The 18,550-nt window shown below is 44.4% G+C and overlaps 1 protein-coding gene across 1 annotated transcript in view; it reads left to right on the top strand.

Annotated features, from left to right (window-relative positions):
* Positions 1-18,550, top strand: part of LOC119405635 (dual specificity protein phosphatase CDC14A-like) — a 91,171-nt gene that overhangs the window by 50,373 nt on the left and 22,248 nt on the right. Inside the window, exons 3-9 of the mRNA XM_037672470.1 lie at positions 4,442-4,614; positions 6,248-6,340; positions 8,089-8,168; positions 9,534-9,600; positions 10,934-11,084; positions 12,170-12,399; positions 14,074-14,213. Of these exons, the coding sequence (XP_037528398.1) occupies positions 4,442-4,614; positions 6,248-6,340; positions 8,089-8,168; positions 9,534-9,600; positions 10,934-11,084; positions 12,170-12,399; positions 14,074-14,213 (934 nt within the window). The remainder of the gene's footprint in view (positions 1-4,441; positions 4,615-6,247; positions 6,341-8,088; positions 8,169-9,533; positions 9,601-10,933; positions 11,085-12,169; positions 12,400-14,073; positions 14,214-18,550) is intronic.

Raw genomic sequence — 18,550 nt, forward strand, 5'->3', positions numbered from 1 at the left:
TGCTCGACAGCGTTTCCCTTTCGTTGGCACTTATTCTGTAACTTAATACTATTGATTGCCATTATCTGGCGTAAACATTACATTGCCTCCAAGCTCAAGCTCAGTTTTCCTGGAATATCAAGATCCCTCCTTGCTTTTAATCTACGTTGCTGTCTTCCTGTTTCTTTGCCTTATCTTGTACCATTAGGCATGGTCCTTAACTTTTTAATCATCTTCTTTAAGCTCAGTTTATCAGCACCAGCAAAATGCAGCGATATAGATAATTATAATATATATACATATATATATAATATATATATATATATATATATATATATATATATATTTTTTTTTTTTTTCAAGGATACAGGAAGCTGCTGGTCATGATTTAATAATGCCTGCCACACGCGCTTTACCCATTTTCAATCTGTAAGCTTGTTGTGATGATAGGGTCTCTTTATACCAGTTGACCTAGATAAACATGTTCTTGAAGATATTCCACAACCTGGCTTTCTTCATGTGTTTCTGTTCTCTCAGCAGGCTGTATTAAACGTTGCTTTGTCTTTTGAAGTTAGTCGGTGTTGCTATTACGCTTGCTGAGGTGGGATCATCATTCATTCATTGCAATTCACCCTGGTATAGATGAACAGGCCACTGTCATCTTCATACCGTAAGTTTCAGAGATATTCTCCGGTGATCGTTTGTGCACTTTTGGGAGGGCATTTCAAGGAGGGCACACGTGGACTTCACTTGTTCCGCTTCGCCAGAAATTTTATGTTGGCCAGTATACTGATAACATTTTATGTCCCTGGATGCAAATTGGGTTTCCTTTTACATGGTTAGTAACCTAATCATGATAGTACTTGGAAGCGTAGAACACGAGAGGCGAGATCGGAGACAAGAATGAGCTAGAGAAGCTGAGCGCTCACTTCAAACTGCAGTTTATTTTCAGAAATTCACAGGTTTAATCTTCACCAAAAGGCAAAAGCAACAGTGAAACGCATGCGTGAAACAACACCATATTAACAAAAGAACTATGAGCTCAGAGAAAAGCATAACACCACCAAAACAAAAGCTACCTTTGGGGCATGAGGGTCACAAAAGACAATGTTGAATAAAGCTGTGGTGCTTTCTTGTGCGTCTTGTGTGTTTTGCACTTCCAAGTACCATCATGGATCCTTACAAACTTGCCCAAGTATCTGTTCTTCTAAACCTAATTATTCTCAATGCAAAAATATTCTTAGTGGGGAGGCTAGGGCACCCCTAAGGGCACCATTGGATAAGTTTTCTGGCACTCCAGGAGGCACAAAATGGGGGGGTGGGGGGGGCAGGTTAAAATGTTAGATCAGCCTCCCCCTGTGGTAATTCTGCCAGTGCGGTGAAGCCAGCGGTGTTTTACATTCAACATGCTGCTGATTAAAGGGGCCTTGCAACACTCTAAGTAATATTGCATGATCTCGCTGCCCCCTAAAAGGCACATGAAATGCTTGATATTTTATAATCTGTATACTGTACTAGAAAATAATTGCACATGTGAAATTGGCATATGAATATACATAAACTTAGCAGCAAGTTTCATCAAAATCTGTAAAGAATTGAAAAAAGAAAAATGTTAGAGTAGCGTCTCCCCTAAAACAAGTTTTAAAGCGGCACTATCGGGCATTTAAGTACGAACCAACCAGCTCAGCCATGAATTTTAAGCTTGCATATGCATTCCTCATACAACGTTCACCTTGAAGTAAGAGTTTGAACTGCACAAGTGTATTCAAGAGGCCCTTCTTGGGCGTTTACGATTCACACAGCTGTTCACGCCCCAGGTGCGCTTGAGTGAGATGGCATCTGCTAGATATTGCTGGTTGTTTCTTGCAGCATCGTCTTTATGGCCAAGTTAAACGGAATGATTCCCATTACTCATGCTCTTTTTGTTGATGTTCTGAGCTCCGAACTCACGGCATGTGCTCTAAGGCGTCTGCGATAATGTGTAGATGCCATTAATGATCACTGGGAACTGCCTACAGATGCCTATATGGAGCCTTAACGCAAAGGTTATGGGTTCAGTTCCCATCGTTGCTTCAGCTCATTACTGCACTCCAGAAAAAAAAAAAGTGTTGCTTAATTTAAGCTGCTTCACTGTCAACATGTCAGTTGTTCAGGCTGGCACAGTTTTTTTTTTTTTGGTCTAGAAAGATTTTTCCTATGAATGATTTTCTTTCGAATTCTTCACTGTGTACATGCTAAAGTATGCACGGTAGCACAACAAGACTTCTGAATAAGAAGGAGCGAGTGGATAGCAACAGGTCTATAGCACGTCAGTTCTATTGCTTCCTGCTTCCTCCTCGGGCTTTTTCCTTGTCGCGCTACCATGCACCAGTCTTTGAATAACATGCCTGCCAACAGACATAAAAAAATGTGAATTGCTTTTGGGAATAAAAGTCTAGATTTACTTCAGCTAGCAAGACATCTTGCTAAAGATGGCTCTGAGACGTCTTCTCGACAAGGAATGTGCCTTCAAGACTCCGTGCATGCTTTACCAAAGATGTGCGCTGTTTTATAACTTAATTCTTCCACCTTCGTGGAATATTGTGAAAACGGACAGCTGAATAAAGAATTGTTCATTGTGTTGCTTTGAAGGAGTGTTTGCACATTTGTGTGGACATCCCAGGTTTCATTGGGGTGCGATCAATGGGTTGCTTGAACTGCACAATATATCAAACTGAGTGCCCACTCAACTAGAATGTTGTGGCGGATGGAAATTTTCACAGCGGCATAGTGTGCAACAGCAAAAAGCAAAAGCGGCTAGCATTCAAATTGGGGCATTGCATATATCTGTTCAAATTGTCACTCAGCTTTGCTTTCAGCAAAACTGCTGCACTAGCGATTTCGCATCTTGCGGTAACTGAACGGCACTTTGTTGTGTGGTATTTTCTTTTGAGCAATTGCCTGGGCCAGTACAGCAATAATGATTCTTTTATCTTGATCCTCATGCTTCTGTCATCCATTGCACATTATCAGTCGATCCTTGCAAAAATAAAGCAGTAGCATCACTTGGTCGCTGGTAAGGTTAAAAAAACAACAAAAAGGACTAGGCGCAAATTGTTTTATCTTGGCCAATTGTTGCCATAGTCTTAGCACTGCACATTGGCCAGCACCAGGGAAATGAAGAAGGCATGTCTAATGTTGGCAAGAGGATTTGTTTGGCATCATGGTTTACTGTGTTTTCTCTCATACCATTTGAGTTTTTTTTTTTTTTTTGTAGGAAGCCTCTTCTCAGTATTGTTTCAGTTATTTAAGAAGCTCGTGCTAGCAAAGTAATTTTCACGGTTTATAATTGCCGGAAAAAAACTTAAGTCATGTGCTTTATGTAACAATTTATGACAATCCGTTTGGCAGATGTCATTGTGTGATATTTTCGATTGTAACTTAGCGCTGATTACCCTACAAGGTTAATAGAAAAGAAAATTGGCCATTTGGTTTACACTGTAAGCGTGGTCTTATGTGGTGCTGCCGAATGAAATACAACAGTGAAGAAGGGAGATGCATGCCAAGCGCTATCTCTTTCAGATAAAGTTTAAGGAAAACATGAAGCTTCAGTGCAAGAAATGGAACTAGTGAAAAGAAAAACCATACATGATGAATAGATTATCACAGGGCGTCTGTGTAACACAGCTCTCAAAAACGATACAAGTGTCGGACTTGAACATGTTACCTCTGCATTGCATCTAATGTCTCGACACGTGTATAAGCCAGACGTCTGTGACAGTTTTGAAAGAACTGAATTACGTGGACGTCCTGTGATAACATATTTGTCACATGTTTTTTTTTTTTTTACTTATGCCTCTTCATCCTTAGTTGAAAGTTGTTGTGCTGTGCATGTCCAGACTCCTTCCATTCTTCTCATCCAGTCACGCTATTTAAGGTCGGTGCTCGGCTGCTGACCCAAAAGTCGGGGTTCATCCTCAGCAGCGACGGTTGGATTTTGATGGAGTCGAAATGCTAGAGGAACGTGTACTTAGATTTACGTGCGGGTTGAAAAACCCTAGGTGGTCTAAAATTTAACTGGAATACTTTACTGGAGGCATTGAAATTGCTATCCTTGTCTTCTGCTTGAAGTGGTCCTTTGAATCTTGGATTTCAGATAGTTGTTTGCACTTTTTTATGCCTTTGTATTGATGAAATTTAATCATTGTTGTTTTGCTTGTGTCATCATATAATAGTGTTTAGCTTTGCTTTTGAGTTGCTTAAGCCTTTTAGTCCTGCAATCGTTTCATAGGCAGCTTGTTTAGGTTTTGTCGCAATTGTTATCAAGGTTACCTGTAGAAAGTCATTCTTGGACCCACTTCTGCATACATCGCTATGTTTGACTTTAAGTATGCTCATGCAAGGAGTGACGTTGATTTGATATGAAAGGAGTTGCCTGCCCACTACTTGACCTAATGGTTGTTCTCACCCGCTGTGTTCGCAGACCGGCTGTATTTTGCCACGGTGCGTAGCACGGTGAAGCCAGTCTCGGGTGGCCAGAACCACTTCTTCACCATCGACGATGAGCTGGTCTACGAGAGCTTCTACGCCGACTTCGGACCTCTCAATCTTGCCATGCTGTATCGTTACTACATCAAATTGCAGAAGAAGCTCAATGTGAGTGCAATGTTCCATTTTAGTCTAATACTGGCATGCGCACTTCTTTTTCTATTTTAATCAACCGGCCTGTTGCATGTGTATTTATGGTGTTGTATAATTCTTGCATATACGAACTATTTGGCTTATGTACGCGTATGTTTTCTTGTGTAGTATCTTATGTAGTATGGTTTATATGTACGCTTGTGTAGTTCTTTTTTTTTATGTAATGTACGACATGCAGAAATGCTGCTTTTCACCCACCCTGTAACGGCCGACAGGCCAACAGTATGAGTAAATAAAAAAAATGTGTAACCACTGCCTTGCGCAAACCGTGCCCGATGTCTGGGAACATTCCCGATTATTTAAAAATTTTCTGATAAGATTCTGTGCCCCATGCGAACAATAGAGCTTATTTTGGAACTAACCTGGCCACCAGCGATAACGCTGGAATCTGCAGTGCCACATGTATAAATGCCGACGCGCTTTTTACTGCTGATCAAATTATTCGACAACCAATGATCTGCGCACGCTGATATTGTAGCGCTTTGAGTGTCATTGCTTTTCTGGGTGCAAGTTCACCACTTAAAGAGTTTGATCTTTACCGGCTGCAATTGCTTTTCTTCACCGTCGTAACCACGTGACAATACGTTTGGTGTAAACGTAGACAGACAGCTGTGCGGGTTCATTGTAAATGATGTACAGTATGTTGTATCATAAAAAAAAGGCCTCTCGCAACCTTTTTAGCATTGCCTGCTGACAATAAGGCTGGCACGTATTGGTTCACACGTCAGTTGTATCTTACAATGTGTAATGTAACTATGCGACATTTCAGTTTTTTCCTATTATACGTGACTAATGAACTGGCTTGAAACACAGTCCTCGGACAACTACTTGCAACTTTGGGTGACCACCCTCCTACAAGTGAAATACGACATATTTTTGGCGAGAAATTTTCTCTCGGCGATATATTGTCATTTCTGAAGCAGGGAAATAGAGTAAATGATAGAAGTTGAAGTTCGAACGCATATTTGTGCAACGAAACTATTTTATACATCAATGTATTATGCTCTGACATGAAACAAAGTTATTTAAATATCAGCTTAAAATTTGGCAACTCAAATGACCACTTTCAAAGGAGCTGTGCCTTCACTTTGCTTACCTCTTTGAAATAGTTGCGTGGCTTTTCTGTCACAAAACAATTTTCAGCCACCTGACAGTAGTAGAATGCCACAGTCATGCCTGTAGCCAAAAATTTTTTTTCCGGGGGGGGGGGCACTTGCTGAAAACCTTGACTGTTTAAGAAAAAGAGCTATTTTTATTATTATTTTTGGTAAAAAACACCTACTTCACCAAAATTTCGGCGAGGGGGGGATGCCCGTGCCCCTAGCCCCCCCCCCCCCGGCTACGGGCCTGGCCCACAGTGTTGACCATGCAGTGTATTAAACAGTAAAAACCCTTTATTACTCAAAGACGGTTCTAAATTGAGGCCACATGCAGGTTGCCATCAATACTTGTTAAAACGAGTTCCAGTAGGTGATGAACACAACTGAAATTTAATTGCAAAGCCTTGAGATGTGAACTATTCTTGATTGATGTCCTGCTACGTGTAACCAATGTAATACCACTGCGTAATGTGTTTTCATCTGCGCAGTCGTATGCCCTGGCCCAGAAGAAGATAATTCACTACACAACCAGCGACGCGAAAGAAGCGGGTCAACGCGGCCTTTTGATGGGCTCCTATTCGGTGAGTGGAGTACAATTCCCGCATGACAACTCTTGTGGATTGACAATTTTCTGGAGTTTCATGTGCCCAAAACCGTGGGCTCCGCATTAAGGGGGCCTTGCAACGAGCACGGTCAGAAAACGCTGCCGGTTGTTAGTCGAGGCTCCTGAGAACGTATGAGCTGAACATTCATAGCATAGCACACGGCCTGGAATTTACTGTAAATTTTAAAAAGTCGGCAAGAAATCGCTTACTCTTCTCTTGGCAACTTGACAAATGATTCCATAATCCAAAATTACTGTGTCACAAATGCAGAGTCCGCAGTCATTGGCTAATTTGAGCATTGTGAGCTGCAAAGTTACTGCGGTTGGCGCGGGATGCTGCGATGGGCCTGTGCAGTGCCCTCGTGATCACACTGAAAATAAGTCATGCTTTTAAAGGGGAAAAAAAACTTCCCAAGGTCATGTTGCCCTGACAAATGGATGTAGTTTCTGCCCCCTTGTCGTCCCCACTGCATAGCTTTTAGTGCGCTTGCTGGTATGAAAGGAGATAGAAAGCGCTTAACAATAAATCCCCGTAACTCCGCTTGTGCTTGACGGATTCTAAAAACTTTTGCAGCAGTCGATTTGTGAGGCAATGAATTCCTTTAATGAAATCGTTCGATGATTGCTTGGAAAAGTGTTGCAGGGTCCCTTTAATCGTGACCCTCTGGGATTCTGTAATGCTTATATAATCTAAGCACAGAGTTGTTCTTTTGTATTTCACCCCTATCGAAATGCAGCCGCCATGGTTGGGAATTGAACCCGCGTCCTCCAGCTCAGTAGTCCAACAGCTTAGCTGCGAAACTACAGCTTTTTTGTATTGTTGTGTATCAGTTCTCTGAAGTATGCGTTGTCCTAAGGCATGTCCTAAGGCATCTCCATCCGAAGACTCGTCGTATAAAATAGGAATGAAAGTATGGAATGTTCCGTATTGTCGCACTGGTTATGGTCGGCAAATGCTTCACAACAAACATTTGAGTTTCCTTGATGACTATTATAAAACAAATCGATATACGTGAATTAAGTTTGTCTGACCTGTATGGGTTCTTCCTAGCATAAAATTGACCTCTAGAGCTGTCTTTGATTAGCATTTTCTTCAAATGCCACTATTACAATGTCAAGCGGAAATGAAGTGTTGCGCTGGTGTGTCATGCAGATGTGATGTCTGTTAATGCATGACGGTCTGTGTAAGGAAACGGCTAATGAGGTGTTTGATTAATGTGGTGGTTTCGTCAGTCTATGACAATTTTGTGTTTATGATGATGGTTTGTCAAAGTTTATGATGGTGTAAACGAATTTTGCACATGTACCTTTTTTATTTTTTCTTTCATTCCTATTATTTGTATCCTGCAAAGTGCTTATGACGGCCTGCATGCCTCACTGCACCTGGAGCAAAGGCCCTTTGTCAGGCTTTTAAGCCTTTTGCCTTCGCTCCATTTTCTGTACTTGCACAGAAAGAAACAAATAAAGAAAGAAAGAAAGAAATGCCTCTGTCTTTGCTGTATTTGCTAATATGGGGCAAAAGACTCCTCAAGCCATTCTTGAATGGCTTTTCCCGTGGCCTCCCATCACATATGTTGTGATAAATAATGAATCAATCAATAAATCAATGTCTCGCAGTTGTTAGTAATCGCTTGTGTACATTCATCACATTAATGCAAAATGCATGTTATGCAAGGACTAAAGTGCCTGCTACGACAACCGCGAGACCTTCTTTCTCATTTCCAGGTAATCTTCCTGAAGCGGTCTGCTGAGCAGGCTTACAAGTCCCTGTGTGCAGGCATCATCACGCCATACATTTCCTTCAGGTGAGCCCGTGAAAGCTTTTTAGAGCGATAGCTCTCTACTCCTCTAGTTACAAATGCAGAAAACGGCTGGTTCCGCGAATCTGATCTCAAGCTAGGCCAAGATCGTGCCAGTATCTCTGAGGTGCGGCAGCCCCGCAGAAAATTGTTAACACATTGCCCTTGAGATGACGCAGAGTTCTCGCTGATGAGTTGGTGAAGACATTCCTCCAGCGTACGAACCACATAGATTGCACGCTTTGTTCCACGCGTCTTGTGTGGACTCCATGGAGGAGCACCGACTCCGCCAAGCACTTCTGTGTGCTGTCATGTGTTGCAGTTGTAGATGCTGTAGTTGCTGCTACAAAAGCTGCTGTTTGCCAGAACCAAGCATGGAAGAATGATGCGGAGCGGTGCCGTCGAGCCGTGAGGCTGACAATGAGTATCGCCAGGAACATCAAAAACGGCAAGCCGAATCCGACCACCCAGCCGATAGAGCTCGAAACCCTGGAATGTCTGTCCTTTCCCAAAGTAACGAAAACTGAACTCTCGCTCGACAAACTTGGTTTAACTGCGTGAAACCATGATAATTTTTATCACTAGTGGACGGGCAATTGGCTTGTGCATTACCACACGTAGATTGTATTGCTATTTTAGCTGATAGCCATTTTTTAAGAGGGTGTCGATATTACCATGTTATCACTCAGTGAATGTTGTACATAAAGTATTTTTGGATGTCATCAGCTTTTTACACCAAGGTAGATTTGTGTAATCAAATTCTGTGAGGTTTGGACTGTGTACCGTATTCCGTATTTACTCGATTGTAATGTGACCACAATTATAAACGCGAGGGGTGGCTTCATCGCAATTGCAAAATGGCCAGAACTGTAATCGTCTAGAATTGGGTGCATCATTGCACTTTTTAGTTAACTTGAATTTCGGTATTTGATTGTAACTTGGGGGTCGACTTCAGGTAGCAAAAATCTGAAAAAAAATCTCTCGTTACAACCAAGTAAATACGGTAGTACTTCCTCAGGTAGGTGCAAGCTCCCGGATTAGTACTCTGAACGTTAGTTAGTATGTGTAAAGAGGAGGTACTTAACACATGCGGTGACTATGATAGGCTTGCAGCTATTGGTGTGACTTTCTGAGCCATAGTTCACTTATAGAAGTAATGTATTTAATTTGCCAGTTCGGCTGTGTTTTCTTCTTCACCATCACTACACTGTGATTCTGTTGCAATTTTCATGGTGTTACTAGCGCGCTTACACAAATTGCGCTGGTTGCTGGTAAACAATAGCAGTTCTGGATGTGAACCTCGGAAAAAAGCAGGGCCGGAAGAATGGACGACACAGTAGCGCCTTGCGATGTTTGCCTTCTCTTGCGCAGAGATGCGTCCTTTGGGCCGTGCACATACAACCTGAGCTTACTCAACTGTCTGCGGGCCGTCGAGAAGGTGGGTGTGACCCAATGGATCGTTGTTAACAGTTCGAACTATCACAGGCTACATTTCATACTTATTGGGCCACAGTCTATAAGCTGTGTGGCTACACTGCGGCCCAATAAGTATGAATAAGCTATGCAGGTAATGTGGAGTGCAAGACCAACTCCACATGTTTTGCCAAGAGGTTGCTTGTAATCTGCGATACTTTCTTCAGAGTACCTACTAGATCTCCTTAAGGTGCATCTGATGATGGACTGTCTTCAAGATTGTCAAATTTAACGCAACTTTATTCCAAGGCACTTGATATTCTATGCATGAAAGAGAAGGTGGTGATGTGTTGGTTTATACTTCGGGCAGTAAATAATTGTAATTAAATGTCTAATCTCAACTCAGTCATGTTCTATTTTTGTATTAAATCTAATCTTGGGCACGAAAACGTGGACAATTTGTGATCAGTTATATCCATTCTGAGCAAAAAAAAAAGCTTTGGCACGGTTCCCGAAATGTGGCACGTAGAACGAGCTGTTTTACTGTGTCTTCCTGCCACAGTAAAAGTCATTTGCACAGGGATCTGAGCACATCCTTATAGAGAGGATGCTGCTACGCGAGAATCAAGTTTTGAACGCACTATCCTGCGGGCCCCTGATTGCAAGGGTCCCTGCAAGGCAGTAGTGCTCTCGTATTATATCAACCTTTAGCACATTTTCACCAATTGCACCGTCTTAATTAATTGAACTTTCACCTTGCTCTCCTGATTTTATTAATTATATATGTTTTATGCACTTTTAGTGCACAGGGTTTTAGGCCCCTATCAGCCAGATTACACTATCATTGATCACTAACTATTGTCTTGGCATTCTTTGGCCATCGATGGCCGTCGCACCACTAACCACCATATACCATCATAATCACACAGTAGTATCTTCAGCAGAGTGATCCTCTGCAGTCATGTGCATAACATTGAAATTAAATGAGCTCTAGCTGTCCATCCACTCGGGGAGTGTTGACGAATGTGCACATCGTGTTTACAAATTGTGTGTACATTGTGCGTACAGTGTGTACAAATGTGCTCATTTTTTACGGGCAATGTCACTTTACGTAGTTTGTTGCTAAACGATGTGGTCAGATAATGTCGCAGTAGTGTCCGATGTTTGGTTCGCGTTTGCTTCGAGCGCAACTGTAGCAGGAAACGAAGATAGCTTCATACTTGCTGTGTCATCCTTCCGCGCATAATCCTTGTGGCACCGTTTCTACAAGTTAGAAAGTATGTATCAGTAGCCCCTTTTGTCAGGCTTGGCTTGTTCTGTGGAGTTTCTCTAGAGAAATACTCAATCTCTGTATGCAGGCGGTTCTTCACAAATTCCTCGACTTCGAGACATTTGACGTGGAAGAGTACGAGTACTACGAGCGCGTCGAGAATGGTGACCTCAACTGGATCGTGCCCAACAAGTTCATTGCCTTCTGTGGTCCCCATCCCAAGAGCAAAATTGAAAACGGTATGTATTGTGTGTGTGTGTGTGTGTGCTTCGGAATTTTTACTTTTGGCCCATGATCGTCATTGCCGGACCATTGTTGTGCCAGAACCACTGTGAATGTGACTTTGTGGTAGTAAGGCAGCACTGTCATAATCGGCTTGTATGGTCTCATCTTGATATTATAGTGAACGAGGATGTAAACAAGCAAATTTAAAATGTTCTCGTCTGCATTGGTGTGTGGTGCAGATACGTCTATAACAAGTATTGTCAATATCAGCATAAGCCAAGCATGTCTGAGGCGGCATAATAGTAATCAGGTTGTACGGTCTAACCTCGATATTGTAATGAACAGAGATGTAAAGAAGCAAATTTAAATGTTTCTCATCCGCATCAGCATAAAGGTGTGTGTACATACATTCATAACGAATGTAGTAAATATTGTTAAAACAGCATTAAGGTATTGTGTGCACGTTTTAAATGCTGTTGTACATTTTCAGACTGACGTGAACACCCTGTGCTTCAGGGTGTGTGACAACATCCATGGCCGGGTATATTTTGCTTAACACCATGTATAAACAAGAAATTGCACTTACCGCTGCTTTGTACTTGCTCAGATTTTGCAGAAAATTTGGATTTCTGTGGAATCGATAACGTTTTCTAATGCCTACGAGAGATGGCGTGTCGAGATGGCGTGTCGAGATGGCGTGTCGAGATGGCGTGTCGAGATGGCGTGTCGAGATGGCGTGTCGAGATGGCGTGTCGAGATGGCGTGTCGAGATGGCGTGTCGAGATGGCGTGTCGAGATGGCGTGTCGAGATAGCTTGCATTTATATGATCGTGAAGGAGGTTGTAGTTCCCCTTTCTTCCCTCTGGATTACCTTGTGCCACAGTGATCGAAATCCACGGTATGTCAGCAACCTGGTGCATGAACTTTCATCTCATCTTCTGTTCTTGTCTTTTCTGTCTCATCGGACCTCTTGTTATCATAAAGTACCTTGTCGGAAGGGTTATTGATAATGCTTAGCATAATTTTATGATTGGTGCTTCTTTGAGCAGTGTGCTTTGGCCTTAGTGTGAAAAAGTGCAACCGTCCCATTCTGTCCCAGGCCACCCGTTCCACTCTCCGGAGACGTACTTTCCGTACTTCCGCAAGCACAACGTCAGCACGGTGGTTCGGCTCAACAAGAAGATATACGACGCACGCCGCTTTGCCGACCAGGGTTTTGAGCACAAGGACCTGTTCTTTGTAGACGGCTCTACGCCCAGTGACGCCATCATGCGGGAATTTATCGAAATCAGCGAGAACACCCCCGGTGCCATCGCAGTCCACTGCAAGGTAGTCTCCCATTTTGAGTTTAGACCAGTTACGATGCTCAGCTGCTGGACCCGAAGTTCGCAAGTTTATTTCGACTGTGGCTGTCACATCAGAGGCCCGTGTACAGTGCAATGTCAGTGCATGTTAAAAAAGAAACACCAGATGGTTGAAATCTCTAGAGCCCTCCACTATGGCGTGCCTCATAATCATATTGTGGTTTTGGCCCATAAAACCACAGATAATAATAATAATAATAATAATAATAATAATAATAATAATAATAATAATAATAATAATAATTTATTATTATTATTATTATTATTATTATTATTATTATATTATTATATTATTATTATTATTATATTAGTATTATTATTATTATTATTAATATTATTATTATTTGTTGTTCCTGAGTTTGTCAGTTGGGCCTGGAAACTTTCCATCCTCATAGAGTTCACATTGCATTGAAACTTTTAGTGTGCAGTTAGAGATGGAAGCGCATGGGAATGGGGCAGGAGTGTAGTCAAGCATGCTTGAAATTTGTATTTTACTGTCCCTGATCAGCATTGACTTTGATATCAACCCAAGCATACTTGAGTGTTGGCATTATAGCTGCGTTAAGGCATTGCTGTGAGTAGCTTTTGCGAGGAATCGTGCTGCGTAAAGACTGAAGAGCGTTGCACTGACTGGGTGCTGCGACTGCATAGTTGGGAGTGTTAATGATATGGTGTTGGCATAGAATACTTTTGTGTTTTGTTGTTTTTGTCAGTAGCTCTGATCGAGAAAGAGATATGTGACTTCTATGTAAACGAAGCTTCTCACTGTGTGATGCAATGATGACTGTGTGCCATCGTGCGCTGTTAATGCAAGCATATTAATGCGACAGCATTAAAGAGCTTCTGAAACTGAAAGCTGCGGAAAGTGTGAAACTGATTTGTCTTCGTGCATCAAATTTTGTGAAATTTAGCACAGGTATGTGATTACTTATGCTGATATATGGGGGTCGAATATTTTGAATAGTGAGTTTGCTTTGAGAATTGGATACCGAATTATTTGAATCAAATATTTGAATTTTCGCACGCCTCTAGTTTTTTGTATTCTGTACAAAGCACTCAAATTTAAAATAGTCACAATCACAGCGCCAGTGTTTCCTCCGATGCAATTCTAATTGGGAAAGGTACAGCTTGCAGTTCAGCATAATCCTTGCTTGGTCTCCTACTCCTTTGTTCGCGCAAGGTGTGCCTACCTTGCGGACTGAACTTTCAAGTGATTCACTTAGCGGTAGGTTCTGTTCGCACCTGAACTGCTCGGGATCGCACGACTTGAGCAGGAACGCCACGTATGGTGTCATATTAATGCCATACGATTTGAATGAAAGGCAAGGTTCTCCTTGTCTTCGCATAAGTACCGCCATTTTGCCATTGTCGGTTGTAGGCCCGTGCCACTGGATTTGCCAGTAACCTACGCCATGCCTCTTTGCGGGTCTCACTATTTTCCTGCATCACCACTGCCAAGAACCAGGGTCGACAGTGACCTGCCGCTGTACCAATGACGTCATGCATGACGTTTCTGCATGGGTCACATGACTCCAAGCTGTTGAGGTGCAAGTAGATAGTCTACCGCGTTTCGCAAGTTGTTGCTGGCTCGTAATTTTTTCTGATGTTTTGTCATGGAGGTTTACCGTGCTTTCTGCAGGCCGGCCTTGGCCGCACGGGTACCCTGATAGCGTGCTACATCATGAAGCACTACCGCTTCACGGCAGCCGAGGCCATCGCCTGGATTCGTATCTGCCGGCCGGGCTCCATCATCGGACATCAGCAGCACTGGCTCGAAGAGTAAGCGTGGCTGCCTCGTCTTGTGCTTGTCGTCATGCCGACTCACACGGGCGACTTGAACATAGTGGGACTGGTAAAAAAAACGGTCACGGCCAATCACAATCGATCGCTAGTACTGTAGACTCGTTAAACGAAACTTGAAGGGACCAGCAAAATACGTTCCGTTTAACAGGAATTCCGTTTACTGAGAGATGAACAGAGGTACAGAATTCAAGTACGAAATCAATCATATTAAAAGAGTTGTTGCATTTAAGCAGCAATCTCAGATTATTGAAAGTCTACTGTGTACCAAACCTCCTCTCTTTTCATAAACCTCTCACACAGCACGTGTAATTTTCATTTGTAGCAAATGGCATTACTTGTTATGCCATTTTTGTCGCTGCTACATGGGCATAGTGTATGACGTACACAGCTATAATGCAGTGATTCCACTCCTGCGCCAACTGCGCCAAAGTGCGCCAAATTGTATTTACTGCGCCATCCTGATAATATCGACGAAATTTGCGCCAAACTGCGCCAAAGTCTCGGGTTTGGGGGCGTCTATCACCGGCAATCGCACCGCTGGCGTGTCGGAACATGTGCAGCTCGATCTTGGGGCTGCCAATAAAGTCGCAATCATGGACCAAGAATTCTTCCGCTGAATAAATGGCGCTCGCGCGTGCGTTCCGAGTAAGCCGCCACGATGCCATGCACGGTGCCGACGCAGCTTCTGTTCTGCAAGTCAGCTCGACAGCAAAACGTGCTCTCCGCAGGGGCTCGTGACGTCTAGGCCTATCGGTAGCGAGAAAGTGCGACGGCGATTCATCGGCGGACGTCGTCAGTTCCAGAAACGCTGCTGATAGCTCGTTTCAAGCGTCGCACGGCACGTAAGGAAAGCAATGTTCAGTAATAACTACATGAGTGCCGCTAAAATGTCTGTCACTTCTGTTTCCGGACATCGCGGAATGAAATCTGGGATCGGTCGCAGTAGATATATATGGGACAATATCGAATTTTCCTTGCTTCGCGTTTATGGAAGAGCACGCGAACGGTGGAAACGCGTTGACACTTTTCCTCAGATATACTTTATCCATGGATCTTCATCCAGAACAGCTTTTTCGTAATTCCTTCCGCCAGCACGTCCGAGTTTGTAATCACTCTGCGGTAAATACCCCCTAAAAGGCCCTGCCCTTTCGAGCTCACGTGCTAGGGTTCAAATTCGAATTTTAGATGCGAAGTATCTTAAGGCGGAGCACAATCCGGTGGTGGTGGTGTGCGGCGTGACCACCCTTACTGCGCATGCGCATACCCTCTCCACACACCTCCTCTCCACTTCCCCTCTCCACTTTTCCTCTCCCCGTCCCCTCTCCATTTTCCCTCTCCCCTTCCCCTCTCCCATACCCCTCTCCACTTCCCCTCTCCCCTACCCCTTTCCACTCTTCCTCTGAAACGCGGGCTAGACATGCCTAAATTTTCTCCTGCGCAACGCCGCGATGAGCTCGAGCGCATGCGCATCCCCTCCCCTTCTCTCTCCACTCCTACGCTGCCCCCCTCTCGCCCGCCTGTCGACCGCGTTCCCCTCTCGCCCTGTGAGAATTAACGGCCAGGCTAGATGGAAGATATAACGCGCGTAGCGTCCCTCTTCGCGTTCCACGACGCGAGGTCGGTAGCATGCCCAACGAACGCCAACGGAACGCGATCGTGCAAGTGCTCCGGCTTCGCATCGCCTTATGGTCCCCTTTAGCGGGAGATGGTGTAATTTTTTTGCTGGCTTTTTTAAAAATGTCATCTCATTAGTAAAATCATATATCCGGGTCGGAGCAGCCTCAAATGCGCAGCTGTCAGTAGCGGGCGCCCGTCGCTGACGGCCCACAGTGAAGCGGCTACGCCATGTTACACGACCGCCCCTCGCTTTCGGGGGTCAATAGCTAACGGTTAAAAAAACGCAGTTTTGCTTAAGAGCGAAGACCAAAAAATTGCATTGTGAAACGAAGTAAGACTAGCAGCTAACTCTTTTGGATCCGATCTCGCGTAACTCAACAAAACGCTGGTGTAAGGGAATATGGCCCCTCCAGGAACCGAAGCGTTTTCTTGCTCTGAGTTCTCTAAACGCGAAGTAAGCGTTGAGAGCACAGCAAGTTTACGAGCCGTCTCCTGATGCCTCGAGATAGCGCGCGCACAAGCGACTGCGCCCTTCGAACGATGCGCCCCCCCCCCTTCCTCTCCCCTAGCGTCCCTTCATGCTCCTTACGAAAGACGGGCGGGGCGTTTCCTCTCTGTTTGATGTGCAATCGACGGCAGGCCCGCACGCGGGAAGATGTTATCTCATGCGCTGTCCGTGCGACGAAGACAGACGGCCGGCTAGTTTAATCTGCGCTTCAGCCGCGTTCGTCGCCAGCGCTCGCAAGCTTTCACCCGCGGCTAGAATGCACGTGGTGATGTTAATAATTTGGACTTTATGCGCAAAAAATTACGGCAACGGCGACGGCCAAAATCCGCCGAGAGTGTCCATATAATTGCTATCGCAAGAGTCAATGTATGGGGCAGATTTTGCGCCCCTTCCCTCTCTTAGGTGATTGGGGGGGGGGGGGGGGGCTGCCCCCCTTGTGCGCACGCCTATGCTCCTGAGATGACTTTTTCCATGAGATTTGCAATGAATCGAAATATTTCTAGCCTTCATAAGAGCCCCATAATAATACTCAGGTGCTTGAATGTAAATGCAATATGCTTCTGTATTGCACTCCAGGATGTAAAATTCGCTGCTCCAAAGTGCCCCCAGATGCAAAATTATCTGCTCCAAAGTGCTCCAAGATGAAAATTTTGCTGCTCCAAAGTGCTCCAAAACGGAAATTTTGCTGCTCCAAAAATTGCTCCAAATCAGAAGTCCTCGGTAGCATCACTGTATAATGGCATTCACCCATTCAACGCGTTTTCTGAACTCATTAATACGCAAAATTTGTATTCTTGACAACGGGGGTTAGCAAAAAATGACAAAATCAACAAGTTGATACAAAATGCAGTGATTCCACTCCTGCGCCAACTGCGCCAAAGTGCGCCATATTGTATTTACTGCGCCATCCTGATAATATCGACGAAAATTGCGCCAAACTGCGCCAAAGTCTCACGTTTGGGGGCGTCTATCACCGGCAGTCGCACCGTCGGCGCGTCAGAACATGTGCAGCTTGATCATGGGGCTGCCAAAGTCGCAACCATGGACCAAGAATTATTCCGCTGAATAAAGGCTCGTTCACACCGGCAACTAGCAACGGTCGCAAACGGTCGCAAATGGCCGTCTTGGTCGCAAAGCGACCGCTTTGGCTCAGTCGCTCGTTGCTCGATTTTTCAGTCGCGCGACTGCACTCGCAAACCTCTGAACCAATCAGATGCGCAGGAACAGGACATCAACATATTTTACGGGGCAACGGCAATGCAAGCTGTATACGAGCAGACGTGAATTCTATATGTCGACGCATATAGGTCGCACGCAGGTGTGAACATCGGTCGCTTTGAGTCGCTTTTTGACCGCCAGTCGCAAACGGTCGCGCGACCGTTGCTAGTCGGCGGTGTGAAGAGCGCTTGCGCGTGCGTCCCGAGTAAGCCACGATGCCATGCACGGTGCCGACGCAGCTTCTGTTCTGCCAGTCGGCTCGACAGCAAAACGCGCTCTCCGCAGAGGCTCGTGACGTCTAGGCCTATCGGTAGCGAGAAAGTGCGACGGCGATTCATCGACGGACGTCGTCTGTTCTAGAAACGCTGCTGATAGCTCGTTTCAAGCGTCGCATGGCACGCAAGGAAAGCAATGTTCAGTAATAACTACATGCGTGCCGCTAAAATGTCTGTCATTTCTGGTACTGGACATCGCGGAATGAAATCTGGGATCGCTAGCAGTAGATTTTTTGGAACAATATCGAATTTTCCTTGTTTCGCGTTTATGGAAGGGCACGCGAACGGTGGGAACGCGTTGACACTTTTCCTCAGATATATTTTATCCATGGATCTTCATCCAGAAGAGCCTTTTCGTACAGTCGAACCTCGATATATCGAACGGCACGGCGATCGCGAAATAGTTCGATATATCCAGAATTCGATATAAAAAATCACGTAAAAAATGCGTCAAGAACTTGTGGAAAACAACCAACGAACCAATCGTGGTGCAGTAAATACTCACTTGAAGATTCAAACAAAGTATTTATTGTGTTGGCTTAAAATACTGAAAAAGAGTAGCCTGCTTTTTGTTGGCAATGGCGTGTTTGACGACTGCGTCCTCAACATAGTGCAGGCGATCCACAAGTGAAAGGCCGGTGCCTTCAATCGCGCTGCAGTGGCGGCGCGCAAGGGCCAAAGCGGCTACGACCTCA

The sequence above is a fragment of the Rhipicephalus sanguineus genome, chromosome 9, assembly GCF_013339695.2.
Source record: "Rhipicephalus sanguineus isolate Rsan-2018 chromosome 9, BIME_Rsan_1.4, whole genome shotgun sequence".
Lineage (NCBI taxonomy): Eukaryota > Metazoa > Arthropoda > Arachnida > Ixodida > Ixodidae > Rhipicephalus > Rhipicephalus sanguineus.